Source organism: Phyllobates terribilis, unplaced genomic scaffold (assembly GCF_046119375.1).
Source record: "Phyllobates terribilis strain yellow unplaced genomic scaffold, ASM4611937v1 Scaffold_4__5_contigs__length_816908805, whole genome shotgun sequence".
In the NCBI taxonomy this organism is placed as follows: Eukaryota; Metazoa; Chordata; class Amphibia; order Anura; family Dendrobatidae; genus Phyllobates; species Phyllobates terribilis.
In genome coordinates, this window is record NW_027362764.1 from 562859959 (window position 1) to 562877149 (window position 17191).

Below are 17191 nucleotides of genomic sequence, written 5' to 3' on the forward strand. Positions count from 1 at the left end.
ATGAAGAGTCCATCCTACAAAATACAAAGATAAGATGCAACCCTGCCGCCACGTCCCCAGCACTGCAATCATCTAATAATTTGGATATCTTGGGGTCCACAATCCCAGTCTAACCAGGTGCAACAACTACAAGGAGCATTTATATTCTATGAATGGGTTTATGCTGGTGCCTCCCACATGGCAAGAATAAACTGCTGGCTTCAGAGTCTGTGGCCACCAGAACAGAGCACAATCTGCGGCACCACGACGCCGCTTCTGATTAGTAGGCCCCCCCAATATCTGGCATACACCGCACCGGAATAACGCCACAGATAAGAGGAGGTTCACAGTAGTCGGTCAATGACTACTAATGTGACCACTGGACCAGGGGCCTGTGAATCTCTTTGCTCAGCACTAGATAGGTAGCCTGGCTTCCTATGAAATGGACCAGTGTGTGGCATGAGGACAGAGGACAAGGACTGAGGCGGGTAATTAGAATTTGTGTAGAGCGCTGAAGAATATATTGGCAAAATAATAGCATGAGGAAGTCGTTCCATTGACCAAGATAAAATCAGGACAGAAAACATAAAAAGTACTAACATGCACAATAAACCCCTTAACACCGACCAGTGATGCCCAAGAGGTGGGCGCTTAGCTGTCCAATGATAACCCTCTAATCGCCACAATAAGGAATGACTGAGCTACGATCAACCAGCGCAAAAAGGAAATACAATTTCTCCGGCAATAACCAAGGCCTTATACAGCCAAGTCAATGAAAACAGTTATGGCTGCCTAAAAGTAGTGCGATAAAAATTAAAAACTCACTTTGTAATCAGGGGTCACCAGGCTTGGCCTCAGCGGGATAACATTTTTTTCAATAAATGATTTTATTCTTACTACGAATTTGATAATATGCTAAAAAAAAGAAAGCAAAATAGGTAAATAAAAGGTTTACTAGGAATAATGTGTGAGACATCCAAGGACAGCAGCACCTCCCCCATGGATACGTATACAAGTAGGGGTCTTGAGCCGTGAGATCACAGATCTGTACTCCATAACATATTACTAAGTGTCAGGAGCTGGAATACAGAACAGATGTCACCTGCTGGAGTGGGAAAGTGGCTCAGTGACACCAACCTTCTCCTACAGCCAATACATCAGTCCCTGCACTACTAGACAGTGAGCCAGTTGCCTCTCCGGGTACCGGCCTCTTTTTTTGCTGCAAAAGCAATGAAAACCTCCATAGACATCAGCAGAAAACAAATGGTGACATTTTGTGCCAGAGGCAATTTTCAAGGGATCCGTTTAGACTTGTTTAGATTTCATTGTCAACATTCTGGCTCGCCAGCATGGCACCAGGGACTGCCCGAGGGCCCGAATTACACAGCAGGTCCTGTCACATGCCAACGTTCATCGTGACTTAAATGTGGCATCTACATAGTACAAAGGCGAGGTGATCACATGTCCTTACACTGTTGGAGATCTCCCAGAGCCCACGTCATACTGATCTATCATCCACCTGAAGGAGGCCAGGATCGTCCAGCTGGGCTGGTGTATGCGGTATACCTTTCTTCTACTATACGGACTAGCGCAGTCAGTACTGTGTATTAGTCTTAGCGTTATGTTGCCAATGCTCATCACTAATCTACGACACAGGCGACATTTGTGCGATTGCAGGTAAATTATGATATAGATAGATAGAGCCATCATAGTCCACAGAGATTTGCAGATAACAGCGCTGTCCCCATTGGGGCTCAATCTAAGTTATCAGAATGATTTTGGAATGGAGGAAACCTATGAGAACTCCTTGCTGCAAAGCTATAGTGCTAACTACTGAGCCAAGGTGCTGGCCCTGGGCACCATTAGAGGAATGGTCACAGAAGCGCTGCACCACTTCATTCCCACAGGGAACATGGGAACACTGTACCTGACGCTGACAGGAGTCCCCCGGTTCTGACACATACAGTGGATTAAGCTTATGAGTGGCGTAACCCCATAATATGGAAGCCTGTGGGTGCGCCTGTACACTGCTGACAGACAGCAGAGGTGGGTGGTCATGGTGGCGCCCCTTGGCACAGGGTAACCCCATACCCCACTTCAGACCCCTGAGTGCAGGTCTGTGCCGGGGCACAACGATGGTAGCCACATTCTCATGCAGCCAGGTCCTGGTCCGGCAGCACAGGACTTCCTCCCGCAGGCTGCACATGGGGCATAGGTCGTGTCCTGTGCCCGGCTTCCCTCGCACTGGCCGCAGGCGCTGCCCGCACATTACACCGGCTTTACCTTTGAATTTGAGCTCCTGCGGCGGGTCGAGGACCAGGACCTGCTCGTGCTTGGACATGTTGGCCCCTCCGGCAGCACACATGCACCTCACAGCTCGGACACGGGAGAGGAGATGCGGGAAGAGGCCTCCGGTGGGGGATAATGCAGCGGAGCCTGGCAGAAAACGCCACCAGGCCGGGTGGGTACGGGAGACACCGAGGCAGGGGGGCCGGCGGGCCGTACAGACAGCAGGGTCGGTGCTCGCTGCTCCACCCCCTGCGCTCCAGGTCACCGCTGACTCAACACAGTTGCGGCAGCCGCACAATGGTAGCACAGTGCACGTCAGCGCCGGTAGTGACAGGGAACACGTGACGTCAGCACGCAGACCGGAGCCTCACTGTCCACCTGTAACCACGCCCCCAGAGCCAAGCCACGCCTAGATGTACGCGTCACCGTTTTCTTTTCTTTTTCTTTTTTATTTTTTATGGAATATAAAACTTTATTCAATAAAACGATTCGCACAATATGGCCGGCGCAGACTTGGCGGAGTCTGGTGTGATCGGCTTATGTAGCTGGACGGTGACGGACAGCAGGAAAAAAAAGAGTTTAACCCTTTGATGATGCGGCCATTTTTTTCTCCCTTTTTACCCTATTGAAAATCAGGAAAAAAGATTCCAATTGCCGTAAAATGGAGAAAACTTTTATTCTGCCGTTGTCGTTGGGTTTTGGTTTTACAGCGTTGGCTGCGCTGTAATAATGAGGTGGCGATATGATTCTCCGGGCCGGTGCGATCACGGCGGGGCCGAGCTTGGAAGGCATTTTTTTTTATGCTAAGTCATTTTTATCTCCATGGAATAAAATGCAGTAAAAGAAAGCTGAATTATTGACATACCACATTTTTTCAAATGCACATACCATCAGGATTCTGCCTGCGAGAGTGGGTGGTCATGTAACCTTAAAGGGGCTTTCCCACAAAGTACATTTTAATCAATAGATCTTGGAATAATAATAAGTTCCACAATTGGATGTGTGTAAATAAAATGTTCCTGTGCTGAGATAATCTTATAAATGTGCCCCTGCTGTGTACTGTGTAATGGCTGTGTCTGACCGTGCAAGAACATGGTCTGATCATACCATATCTCCTGTGCAGGGGAGGAAGCAAAAGACTATACAGACATTGCTTTTTTTCCTTCCTTTTTTAAGTAATGTTTTACTGTAAAGAAACAATCAGCTGTGATCCCTTGCTGTAATGTCTGTATACTCTTTTGGATATCTAAGCTACTGCAAATCCCTGCACGTGGGCTAAGCCACATAGGGAATCAGAAGAACTATACTACATTTCTAATTGGAGGTATTTGGTAATATTATTATTATTATTATTACACCTACTACATATTGGGGTATGAGATTACAATACCCCTTTAAGGCCCTATTAACATTAGACTAATGTCTGCCGATATTGACAAGTTCAGTCGACAGGCTAATGTTTATGGGAGCCATGGGACAATTTATTGTCGGGGAAAATATTGATCCAGCATGTCTGATTTCAGACTGCTGATCCTTTTCTGCTGGAGATAATCAGACAATGGTGGCTCTACCGTAGAGAACACAGGAGCGCTTGGCCGAGCGGGTTCAATGTATGGGAGAGCCAGCCAAGATGGCTGCCAGACAAATGATCAGCTGAAGCCTCGCTTGGCTACCAGCCATCTCATGTGTACGGTGAGCTTTGCAGTCAGGAGTAACAGTGCGGACTCCTGGTCAGTACATACTGTGTGTACATTCAATGCTGATAAGTATCAGCACAGTTTCGGGTTTACATGTAGGCAGTCTCTCTCCCACAGTCTCTGTATGTGAAATCTGATGCTATACTAAGCAGTAAATCTACACTAGTGATGAGAGGGCAGCATACTGCTCCAGGAAACGTCTTAACCCCTACTATACGAGTAGTTATTTACTCACTGTAACCCTATTAACCTGTGTGATCACCTACCAACCAGCAATAATTCTGGCTCTCACAGACCTGTTAGTTTTCCTTTAAGAAGCCCTCCTACTCTGCACTCATTACCTGCATTAATTGCACTTGTTTGAACTCATTAACTGTATAAAAGACATCTGTCCACACAATCACACTCCAACCTCTCCACCATGGCCAAGACCAAAGAGCTGTCTAAGGACACCAGGGACAAAACTGTACACTGCACAAGGCTGGAATGGGCTACAGTACAATAGGCAAGCAGCTTGGTGAGAAGACAACAACTGATTGCACAATTATTATAGAATGTAAGTAACACAAGATGAATGTCAATCTTCCTCAGTCTGGAGCTCCATGCAAGATTTCACCTTGTGGGGTAAGGATGATTCTGAGAATGGTCAGGAATCAGCCCAGAACTACATGGGAGGACCTGGTCAATGACCTGAAGAGAGCTGGGACCACAGTCTCAAAAATTACCGTTAGTAACACACTACACCGTCATGGATTAAAATCCTGGAGGGCATGCAAGGTCCCCCTGCTCACGCCAGCACATGTCAAGGCCCGAAAACTTGCAAAATCGGCAGTGTATCAACTACTTATTTTGGCCACTGTAGATACTGCCTTCTGCACATTTATCATAGTGTTTTGTTTCTGACAAAGGTTACATCTACCTATTGACTTGACTATATTAATATCCCAATGGGATTTATTTGATTTAATTAGGTTCCCTGATGAGCCCATGAGGATGAAACGCATTGAAATTCCAAAAGTTCTCCAACCAACATATGCCATGAGTTATGACTCACTGACAAAAATTACAAAGTGTAATGTTAATGTATCTTGTATTGTCATTTTCTATGTACTCGGCACACATTCTGATTGTATATCTATGTATATAGCTTGGATTTAGAAGCATTTATTCATTAGGAGTGAAGTTTTAACCATATAAGGGTTTTCCTAAGTGTTTAGTTATGACTGTTATGAGATTTTTTCCAGGATGTATAACATCTTCTAGAAGTTTAATTGATATGAGTGAATTCCCGAAGCTCCTAAGACGTAATCAAACAAAAAAGCTGCTGAATGTACTGAGTATTGTGGCCACGAACAGACTGGAATAAATAATTGATTTGTGTAAGTGATACTAATGCAATGAGAAACCATCAGATTGTAACAAATACTTGCTGTACATAACACAAAGCATAAGTACACAGCGCCCTCCCCACTTTTATATGCTGTTATGTATTGTCAGTGATAGAAGTTTGCACATCATGTAGCTAATCTGACATATCACATTTACATAGGGATGCAGAACATTCACTCTGTCAATGCTTTCTTTCCAGCAAGTATAGTAGTGAGGAACGACCTACTTCCCTGGGGGCAACATGTGGCCTGCAATGCTGGTCTGTTCTGCCCCTAACAATTTGAACACAGACATGGGGGCACTGTTAGGGGATAACTAGCATTAGTATGGGGCACAGGATAATAGATATTGCTATTAGTGAAAGTAAGAGTCTGTATTCTATTTTACGCAACTTGAAGACACAATCTAAGCAAAACTGTAAGTATTCAATTAAGTAGTTTGTTTGGGCTTCTTTGGAGAGGATCTTTTACCAATTTGATTATGTTAATTTGGCTAAATAATGGATTAGTGGCTTCAAAACTGAGTAAAACATAGCTTTTATTCTTTAATTTCTCATCTCCGATGTGGAGATGTTAGCTAGTAAAATTTAGCTTCTAATTTATGCTACAAACCAGGAGGTGTTAGCACAGATTTGACTCTAGGATTGTGTTCTTCTTCCCTTGCATTACATTGACCAATCATAAGTAGGAGGTGTCATGTAGGAGAAAAAAGAAAACACCCCCAGAGAAAGTCAGAAAAAGCTTTTTCCTGTGAGACATGTAATGACACATTGTGACGCTAAGTCACTACTCACGGACAAGTCACGAGGCTGGTAGTCAAGAGGTCCAGGGTCAGATACCAAGAGGGCTCGTCATAAACAAATCGGTAAGGCAAAGGCAGGTCACAGTCTGAGGTCAGAATCCGGGAATGTAGCGGATCAAGAAAAAAGAACACGGCAAACGGATGGTCAAAGGCAAGGCCCAAGGTTGGGCAACAAAGATCAAATACAGGAACACAGAGAACAGAGCAAGCGCACATCATTTGAGCTAAGCTACAACTGGCAGAGATCAGAGGCAGACAGCTAGTTAATTCGCCTTGGAATCACTCCAAACAGGAGACACCTGTAGGAAACCCAGCATGCCCCGGCCCTGTTTTGACGACTGGACTGTCACTCACCATTCTGACAGCTCAGCATGCCTAAGCCTCAGAATGGATGGCCGAACTGTCTATCATGATACTGACAGCTCAGCATGCCCCTGCCCCAGATTGGACGGCTGATCTGCCACTCACCACACTGAGTGGAGAAATCGTGACAGTACCCTCTCTTATAGGGGACCACTGGACCCCAGGTTTCCTAGGAAACCTAAAATGGAAGGCTCTGACCAGGCGATCAGCCTTCACAATTCAAGTTGAAATCCAGTATCTCTCCTCTGGTCCGTATCCCTTCCAATGGATGAGATACTGGAGGAAATTCCGGACCTTCCGAGAATCTATAATTTTTTGAACCTCGTATTCTAAACTGTCATTGTCTGAAACCGGAGGAGGCGGGGATGAAGGAGACAATATCGAAGGGACCAGCTTTTTTAACGTGAATTTATAGCAGATGTTAGGGATGCGAAGGGATGGAGACACTGGTTTGACCACTTCCAGAATCTCATAGTGACCAATGAACTTCAGACCCAACTTTGTCAACGGTACTTTAAGATTAATATTTTTGGATGATAACCAAACCTTATCACCTACTTAAGGGGTGGGTAATCCTTTTCTGCCAAGGGCCATTTGTATATTTATACCATCCTTCGAGGGCCGTACAAATTGCACACTAACTCCGCCCACAAAGTACATCCTGACGCTGGCACTGGTGTCAGAACGTAATCTTTCATTGCACACGCCTCAGAGTTCAGTAGTGAACACAACGTGCACGTGCTCACAGAGCAAGAAGAAATTAATGGGCCGGCAGCCATCAAAGTACAGCTGACGGGGGCCGGATAAAAGTTCATTTAGGGCCGTAAATGGTCCGCGGGCCTGAGGTTCCCTGCCCCTGACGTACTTTAAAGACAGGACCTGTTGAACATTTTCTATCAGCCTGTTTTTGGTGAATCTGAGTGGCCCCCATATTCTTTTGAACCTTCCTCCAGGCATCCCCAAGTTTCTGTATGGTGACCTCCATGCCAGGACATTCAGAATGTATCCCAGAAAATTCACCAAAATGGGTATGAAAACCATAATTGCAAAAAAAAAGGCGAGGTTCCAGTGGACTGATTGACCTGACTGTTAAAGGCGAACTCAGCAAGAGGTAAAAATGAGGACACTTTAAAATTTGTTCCAACGATTGATTTGTTCTTTCTGTCTGACTGTTAGTTTCAGGGTGGTAAGCAGAGGAAAATTACAACTCAATCCCCAAGTTTTTACAAAACGCTCTCCAGAATTTGGGGACAAATTGCACCCCCCTATCAGATACAATGTTCAGAGGAATTACATGCAATCTTACCACATGATTGATAAACAACCTGGAAAGTGTTTCAGCATTCGGTAACCCCGATAAAGGAATAAAATAAGCCTGTTTATTGAATCGGTCAACTTCCCTCCAGACAAAGGCAAATCAGTGATGAAATCCATGGTGAAATGAGTCCACAGTCTTTCTGGAATTGGCAGTGGACCCAATTCCCCAGCTGGCTGGTTATAACAGACTTTAGCGTGTGCGCAAACTTCACAAGCAGATGCAGATTCTTTAATATCATTAAAGAGCCTGTATGTCACTCTCCACAAGGAGAAAAGTTACCCCTTAGACCTCAGTCCAGAGCCTCTCACCTAGCCAAATCAGTTCTCATACTTTTCATTTATAATGGTGTGGCACCCCAGGGGTCCGGTTGCCACAGTGGCATTGCCTCCCTCACAAGGGGTGATGCCATGCTTGGAAGCAAGGAGGGTTCCCCTAATCAGGTATACCAGCATACAATACTTTCCTGGCTCCAGACCAGAAAGGGGAGCTCCTCCCCTTGGCAACTGGAATCTGGAGACGGGGTTAGTAAGAGTTAGTTGAGAGGAGTTGAATACAGGCGAGCGACGAGGAAGGACCTGGGGAGTGGGGCTGTAAGGCAGCTCACCCCAGAGAGAAGCACAGAAGAACCGGAGTCCGAGGTTGTGGGGCACTGAAGGCCCAGCAGCAAAATCCGGAGGGCAGGAGACTGCAGGTCTCCTGGCCCCACCAGACTCCTGGCGACACAGCAGCACCATAGGGCCCAGCACCGCCACGTGGGAGCGACACATAAGGAAGGCCCGCGCTGCCTGCCATACGGGTGAGGAACAGACGTTTTACTCAGGGACGAGGGCTGCAGCACAGCTACAAGCAGCAGGGCCAGAGAGATTAGCGCAGAGGGAAGGCCTACAACTTCACCTGGCAAGGTGGATCCCCAACTTGCTTCCAGGCCGCCCGGACCTCTACTACCAGCTAGTACCTGTGCCCCGGTCTGCTTAACAACCGCAAGTAAAGATGAGAGGAAACCGCCATTAAGTTGTGGACTGGTCATTATCTGCGCCATCCCCTGCACTACACCACACTGACAACATCTACCTCATAGCACCACTATATCCTGCACTGGGGCTAAGCTCTGCCTGTGGAGAGCTGAACCAACTCTGCTGTGTCACCACCAGCTCCAGAGGATCTGCACCGCAGCGGTGGCCCCATATAGCCGCATACCACAGGTGGCGTCATGAACATTGACTATAAAAACTTTATTCCCCTTTTACTGTTCCTTTAATTGACCGCCCTGTTCACGGACTGGGTCACTGCCACCGTCCGGTCCGGCTGCCGAGTACCCCACGGCCCGGGGGGGGGGGGCGCGTCAAGGGCCAATAGACCAAAACATCGTGCCTGCAAATTGAGATTCTGATTTGTGACTTGTAGGATTGCTGCTTCCCATAGGTGGCGCTATAGAGTTCAAGTCCTCTTTTTCTCTGAAGAGGCAATTTGTATATTAAATTACCCAGATGAGCATTGCACGGTGAATAAGCCTCCTTACCTTGGCATGCCAGAGCCGGTATGTCACTCTTCATAAGGAGAAATGTTACCCCTTAGACCTCAGTCCAGAGCCTCTCGCCTAGCCAAATCAGTTCTCATACTTTGCACTGATGAGGGCCAACAGTCCGAAACACTGTGTCTGCAAATTGAGTTTCTGATTTGGCTATTATCCTAAGTCATATTGCACGACTCATTAAAGGGTCAATTGTGACTTGTAGGATTGCTGCTTCCAATAGGTGGCGCTATAGAGTTCAAGTCCTCTTTTTCTCTGAAGAGACAATTTGCATATTAATATCATTAAGCATGGATGGCCACCAAGAGAATCTATAAATGGCTTTCTGCGTAACTGTGACCCCAGGATGACCACTCAAGACAGAATCATGAAACTCCTGCAACAGTAACCTTAAATACAGAGGCAGAAATAATTTGGACCCTGGAATAGTGGAAGGAGCCAACGACTGGACTTTACGGATTTCCTCTTCCAACTCTAAGGTTACCATATAAACCACAATACTGTGACGAAGAATGTAGGTTCTGGAGGAGAAACTGAATCAAGGCGGCCTGATAAAGTGTCAGCCCTCACATTTTTGGACCCCATCCTAATCGTGATAGAAAATTTGAATCTAGAAAAAAACCTGGCCTGTCTTGGGGTTAACCGTTTAACTGATTCAATGTAATCTAAATTTTTATGATCCATCTCCACAGGGATTGCTCCCTCCAAAAAATGTCTTAATTCTTCAAAAGCTAATTTGACAGTGAGCAGCTCTCGATTCCCGCATCGTAATTTCTCTCAGCAGACGAAAATTTCCTAGAGAAAAATGCACATGGCCGGAAGTTGTTCATAGTTTTGGAACCTTGAGATAGTACAGCTGCTACCTCGACCTCTGAGGTAGAAGGAAGGTCAGATATGACCATTCTGTAGACTTTAGTTTACATATTCTTTCATGGCGGTGACTTCAGGATCCAATAAATTATACAGTCGAGCTTTAGGTAATTTGGCATTAGAAATAAGATTAATAACACAGTCATAAGGACGATTGAGAGGTAATATTTCTGCCTTTTTTCCGAGAACACATTTCCAAAGTCTTTCAGGTATCCCCGCAGACCCTTCAGGCTAGCGGAGAAATTTATGCAAAGCCATCTTTTATGATAATCAGGGCTCCGCTTAACAATATCCTTCCAACACCTATCAATAACAGGATTGTAAATACGCAGCCATGAAATCCCAATACCAACCCAGCAGATAAATTGTCCAAAACATAGCAGGAGATATACTCAGAGTGAAGTGTCCCCACCATAAGTGTAAATTCCACCATTCCAAACTGGACGAGATGTCCTGTCAATGACAATAATTTGAATGGATCCTTCCAATCTAACTGTCCCTAATCCTAATATTAGAACCAGACCTGAATCGATGGATTTTTGTTGCAGATCCACAATCAATGAAACCTTACACAGATATTGACTGGTTTTGAAAAAGTAGTTCCACGTTCAACAGTACTTTATCTGAGCAGTAAAAAGATACCTGGAAATCTGGGTGACCTTCTCAACAATCACTCAGACTTGAGCTTTTCCTAACGGCTTTTCTTGCTTGAGGACGTATCGAGCATGTCTTGAGAAAATGCCCAGTGTGCCCAGAGTAGAGGCAGAGTCCTACATCACTCCGACGTCTCCTCTCAACGGTTCAAGAGCTGCCGACTCCAACTTCCATCGGCTCCACCTCAAGTAAGTGGACAGATTTGGGGGAAATGACCGAAACTCCATGTCGCTTCTCACGCCTCTCCCGAATCCTGGTATCTAACAAAATGGCCTGGGTCATGCCCTCCCCCAAGGAACAGGGTGGAGTATGCAGAGCCAGAGCGTCCTTAAGTGTATCCCAAAGGCGTCAGCGAAACTGACACCTGAGAGCTGCATCATTCTACAGAACATCAGTGGACCATTGCCGAAAATTGGTACAATAGGCTTCAACGGTGCGGCCCCCCTGTGTCAGGTTCATGATCTTTGCCTGCGTGACCTGGATTCTGTCAGGTTTGTCGTAAATTAACCCTAAGTCATCAAAAAAAATAGATGACCATTCTGGAGCTTGTGGGGACAAAGAAAATGTCCAAGTCTGAGGACCCTCTTTTAGTAAGGACATGATTATTTCCACCCGCTGGGACTCATTCTCTGATGGCCGGGGTCATAGGGTAAAAATTAGCCTTCAGCTCTCCCTGAACACCCTAAATTGTTTTTTCTCAACCAAAAATGTATTTTATTTATTTTTAATATTTTACTCACTTATATAGCGCCAATAATTCCACAGTGCTTTACAGACATTATCATCACTGTCCCCATTGGGGCTCACAATCTAGATTCCCTATCAGTATGTCTTTGACATGTGGGAGGAAACCGGAGTACCAGGAGTAAATCCATGCAAACATGGGAACCCAGGACCTCTGCGCTGCAAGGCTGCAGTGCTAACCACTGTGCCACCATGCCGCCCACAGAAAGGAAAGGCCATTACTGGTTCGGGAGAAACCAACTGCAGATCAGAAAATACCGGTGTCAAAGCTACTGCAGCAGTTGAGGGCTCTGGGAAACACTCATCATGCTAGAAAACTGACCTTGCAACTGGGACTGCAATGTTTCTAGTTGCTGGTGCTCCCTGGCAGGATCCTGATCCACCTGGGTCAGATTCGTCACCAGATCGCACAGTGTGTTAATAGGAGCCACACTGTTGAGAAAAAAATGTAAGGCCAGTTTTAATGTGACGCTAGTGACTACTCACGGACAAGCCGCGAGGCTGGATAGCCAAGAGGTCTGGAATCAGATACCAAAAGGGCAAGTCATAAACATAAAAGGGGTCAGGCCAAGGCGTAGTCAGGTCCCAATCCGATGTCAGAGTTCCGGGAGAGTAGCGGATCAAGACAAAAGGGCACAGCAAATGGATGGTCAAAGTAGAGGTCAGGCAACAAAGAACAAATACAGGAACACAGAGGGGTGTTTTTTTTCTGCATGACAACTCCTGCTTATGATTGGTCAACATCATACACTGGAACAAGTACATTCACCCAGAGACAAATCTCTGGTAACCCCTCTTATCTTAGCATAAATTAGAATCTGAACTAAAATCTCTGGAATGGAGAGGAGAAATTAAAAAATAAAAACTATGTTTCATTGAGTTCTGCAGCCATTATTTCATGATGTGTCCAGTGTAACATGCTCAAACTGGTGAATCTATGATTAATCTATGATTAAGGAATGATATTCTGAAACACGCATGATGTATTGAAGACCACTTTATATGTCATGTGTGCCCATGGATTTTCAATAGAGTATTAAACCAAGGAAAATGCAGTGCCCTCTTTTTCTGCTGATAAAGATCCTGTTTAAAGCCCTATACCATCTGCATAGGTCTTGCACTAGGCATAAAAAGATCAATTTTACATCTAAGCCATTTTGGTTTTCGTTTAATCTCTGAGACCCCAGTTTTATGGAAAATGTATGTTCCCTGATCGACTGTTTAGCATTAAGGTAGGATATGACATTGCGGCACATGCATGTTGCTCTTGTTTTGTAGTTTATTGGAATTGTGTAATACTTGAGTTTTTCCATGTTCTTCTGACAAGATGAAGTCCAAAAATTGTAATCTTCACATGACAAAAAGTCATATCCTACCACAGAATACCTTTCTAAATTCTATTGCTCCTTTTGGGAGCAGTATAATCTGACACTGTGTGCCTCAGATCAGAGAGATTCCTTGAATTATATTCTTAAAAATAACCTGTTACCTGGTCAAAAGTGGCTAGCTTTGTCTCTTATTTTAATCCTGTTACTCCCTGAGTATTCTTCTTTTTTTTTTTTTTAAATCCGCCATACAGTTCCAGAGATTTAGCCCTTTTATTTAGTACTGTTTTTTATGGACTTTACAAGTTGTCTTTATTCTGCTTTGCATTATTATCCTGTGAGCAACACCCCCTTGGAGAAGACCATAAAAAGTACCACTGAGTGAAAAGACTCTCATCACTGGAACCGTATAATAGATTTGAAAAAAAAAGCACTAAAATTGGAATAAGAAAGGAAGCAGTGGGAATAAAGTAAGAGGGCCCCTTTTTACCTAGTATCATATCCTCTCTAAGTCTTCTTTGGTATGAGGGGCGTTCATTAAAGATTTCCCCTGACTCGCTTCTATTTATCGCAGGATAATGAAACTGCACATGTGTAATGATATAAGTCTTGTAGGGATCGTACTCACTTGGGTGCGATGGGAGGAAAATAGGAGGCATGTTCCTTTAAGTGTCCATAGCGGTTTATTGTCTTCATAATCCGTTCAAAAGCCAAAATGCAAAACATACAGCCTTTAGTGCAGGCAAAAACAAAGAAAACAGACCATTTAGCAAAGTCTCTGATTAGCCAGCCCTGTGGTCACACAGGCTGGCAAGGGTCCAGTGCACGGCCCAGTCTGGAGACAACCACACACAGGAGGCCTTCTCCCTCCAGACACACAGACCATGTGCCAAACAACAGCCTCCATTATATAGGCTGTTAACCACACCCAGAGGTGAGGTATGTGGGTTGCTAGACCCGCCCAACTCTTCACAGCTACCCGTAACCCGGCTCCCAGGTGCACCAAACGAACCTCTTAGTGCTTACGTACACTAGAGAAACACTCCGGGTTACATCACAGAGACCAGCCATCTCTGTGATACATACCTCCCATCGACTATGCGGCCATTAGCCACCTTACAGTCTTTATAGGTTTCGTGCCCATTTGCAACTCTGAACTGATAACAGTCTTTCTTTTACAGATGCTGAAGTGGTGTGAGGAGTGATAATGGACCCAGTGTAATACAGATTATCAAGTTCCTTTACTTGAAAGGCCGCACACCAAGGAAGACGTTCAATAAGATGATCGAGGTTTATGGTGAAGATTCCCCATCATGTGATGTAGTCAAGAACTGGCATTGTTAATTCAAATGTTGTCGGACTTTGGTGGAAATGGCTCCAATTCCAGGGCGACCCCACTACGCTATCGAACACACCATCCAGCAAGTGGATTTCGTCATTTTGGAAAATTGCCTCGTAACCATTCGCCGCCTAGCCCAAAATGTCAAGATTAGTGTGGTGTCCGTGGAAAAAATCATCCAAGACCATGTTCAAATGCATGAGTCATCCGCTCACTGGATTCCCCTGTTGCTCAAACCTTTCCAGAAGCAGGAACGAGTTGAATGCTCTCAGGCTTTATTGACAATGTGCCATGGAAACCAGGAGGACTTTTCAACAGACTGATCACACAGGATGAAAGCTGGGTCCATCACTATGTTCCGGAGACTAAAGTCCAGTCGATACAATGGAAACATCATATATGATGCTCGGAATTGATGGGATGGCTTTCACATTATTTTGATCAAAATTATGTTAACTAAATACCCTTTATTATTATCATTATTTTTGCACTGTGCGATTTATACATTTACTTTCAGTTATTTGGGTATTTTTCTTGTCTTTGGTTGCAGTCTGTATGGTGCATCACAACATTTCCTATACTGCCGCAATGGAGATGTCAGCAGTCGCACTTTGCGGGTTAATGCAATAGAAAGAGTTTTTTCACCAAAGACAGGAGGAGATAGATTACAACTTTTGAGATTCAAAGAGGCTTCATGGATTTTAAAATTGAATAGTCGTACCCTTGTGGAATGAATATAAAAACTGATTTGATGTATATACATTGACTTATAATACTACTGAATATTTATTAGGGGCGGAGCCAATTCATTTCACTTTGTCTAGTCATTTCCTCTTTGGTCACTATTTAAACAACATCTTTAAGCGTCAGAACTATGCCATACTAAGATTAATGTTCGAAACGCATCAGTGAGCATGACCTTGACCATATGTCTTTTTTAACAATCATGTTTTTTAATCGTTTTTTTTAATAAAATGTTGTTTTTTAAATATTTAGGGGTAATATTTCTCCTTGAGGAGAGTGACGTGTTAAGCACGTCAGGTGAGGAGACTTTTAAAGCCACAATGCTCCTCTGGGAAATATGCAAATTGTCTCTTCAGAGAGGAAGAGGACTAGAACTCTAGTGCCACCTACAGGAAGTAGCAATCCTAAAAGTCAATAGTGACCCTTTAACGAGCCTTATCACATGACTTAGGATAAAAAGCCAGAACCAGAAACTCAATTTGCAGACCCTGTGTTTCGGGGTACTGCCCCTCGTCAGTGCAAAGTGTGAGTTCTGGTTTGGCTGGATGAGAGGCGTCAGACCAGTATCTAGGGGTAATATTTCTCCTTGCGAAGAGTGATGTGTTAAGCACGTCAGATGAGGAGACTTTTAAATACTTGTTTTTTAAATAGACATTTAGCTTCTCCGGATTTCCAGTGCTGGATGCATCGTTCTTCATTTTTTGCCTTTGATCAACTTGCACCAACACAAGTCCTTTCTGAATCCGTGCACTTCTGGAGAAATACTTCCTAGGAAGTTGGTGCACTGGAAAAAAACTTTTTTATTTTTTGCAATTAATGTACCAAGGAAACCAGGAGGACTTTTCAACAGACTGATCACACAGGATGAAAGCTGGGTCCATCAATATGATCCGGAGACTAAAGTCCACTTGATGCAATGGAAACATCATGACTCACTGCCTCCAAAGAAGGCACGTGCCAACCCTTGGCAGGCAAGGTCATGCTCGCAGTCTTTTGGGACCAGCACGGAGTAGTCTTGATGGATTACCTAGCAAAGTGTAACAAGATTACTGGGGCATACTATGCTTCACTGCTGCGGAAATTGCAGGAGGCCATCAAAACCAAGAAACGTGGCATGCTCACCAAAGGTGTCCGCCTTCGGCAAAACAATGCCCCAGTTCACAACTCACATGTTGCTCAAATGGAAGCATGTGTCTGCAGCTTTGCAATTCTGCAGCATCCCCCTTATTTACCTTGCATCATCGGATTTCCACCTCTTTCCAACAATGAAGTTATTTTTGAAGGGCGAGCATTTTCCAGATGATGAGACTGATTTCCGAAGTCACAACATGGCTTTTGGAGCAACCTGTCAACTTCTACAAGCGAGGTGTTTACAGTTGCTTAAAGAGATGGGAGAAGTGTGTGTCCCTAGGTGGCACCTATGTAGAGAAGGACTAATAACTGTGTTAAGTTTCGTTGCTCTCAGACCACAGGAAGTGGGTCAGGGGAAATCTTTAATGAACGCCCCTCGTATGATGCTATCAGCTTGGCATACCTACTTTTGGAGATTTTGTTCTATGCAAATGTCTCCCCTTTGTAAGGAGAACATCAATGCATAGTTACTTTCAGGTCTCTCCAGAGTGTTACACACCTTCTAGGAGATGATGTTGTTATAGTTTCACTAATCCTGGAAGTGGACCCTCTAAGCTACACTCTGGTTGGCCATGGTTGAACAAAAGTGCAGAGTCCTAGAGATTTTTTGATATACACCCATTAAGTCCTGTACAGAGGTCTGGTGGTCACTTCAGGGAATCCCCATGTTGCACCCCCCAAAGTGGTCTAAAAGCCGCCATACAGATTAGATAGCTGTCAGTCAAATGAACGTTCAGATGGCAGCTATCTACCCCCATAAAAAAAATCAGAGGTGAATCGTTGCCTCAGTCTGACATCCTCAGAACTCCTGTAGCAGGTTTTCATCAAGGATCATTGTGCACTTTGCTTAATTTTGTTCTGCAGTCCTGATTAGTCTTCCAGCTTCTGTAGATTAAAAACATCCCTATAGCATAATGGTGTGAAACCAAAAGTTTAGTCTTCATCATACCAGAGAATCTTGTTTGGCAATGCTTTTTAGTCATTTCAAGATAACTGCCATGTGTCTACAACAAAGGA

General features: G+C 44.5%; 1 protein-coding gene and 1 long non-coding RNA gene across 2 annotated transcripts in view; one reads left to right on the forward strand and one right to left on the reverse strand.

The window, feature by feature from the left end:
• VAPA (VAMP associated protein A) overlaps window positions 1–2659 on the reverse strand; it is a 40842-nt gene extending 38183 nt beyond the window's left edge. Inside the window, exon 1 of the mRNA XM_073679035.1 lies at window positions 2263–2659. Coding sequence (XP_073535136.1) covers window positions 2263–2344 — 82 coding nt within the window. The 5' untranslated portion in view covers window positions 2345–2659. The remainder of the gene's footprint in view (window positions 1–2262) is intronic.
• LOC141265674 (uncharacterized) lies at window positions 1417–15500 on the forward strand. The gene is made up of 3 exons (XR_012320142.1): window positions 1417–1656; window positions 5210–5344; window positions 14142–15500. It is a non-coding gene; the product is annotated as an uncharacterized lncRNA (long non-coding RNA).
• Window positions 15501–17191: the final 1691 nt, after the last annotated feature.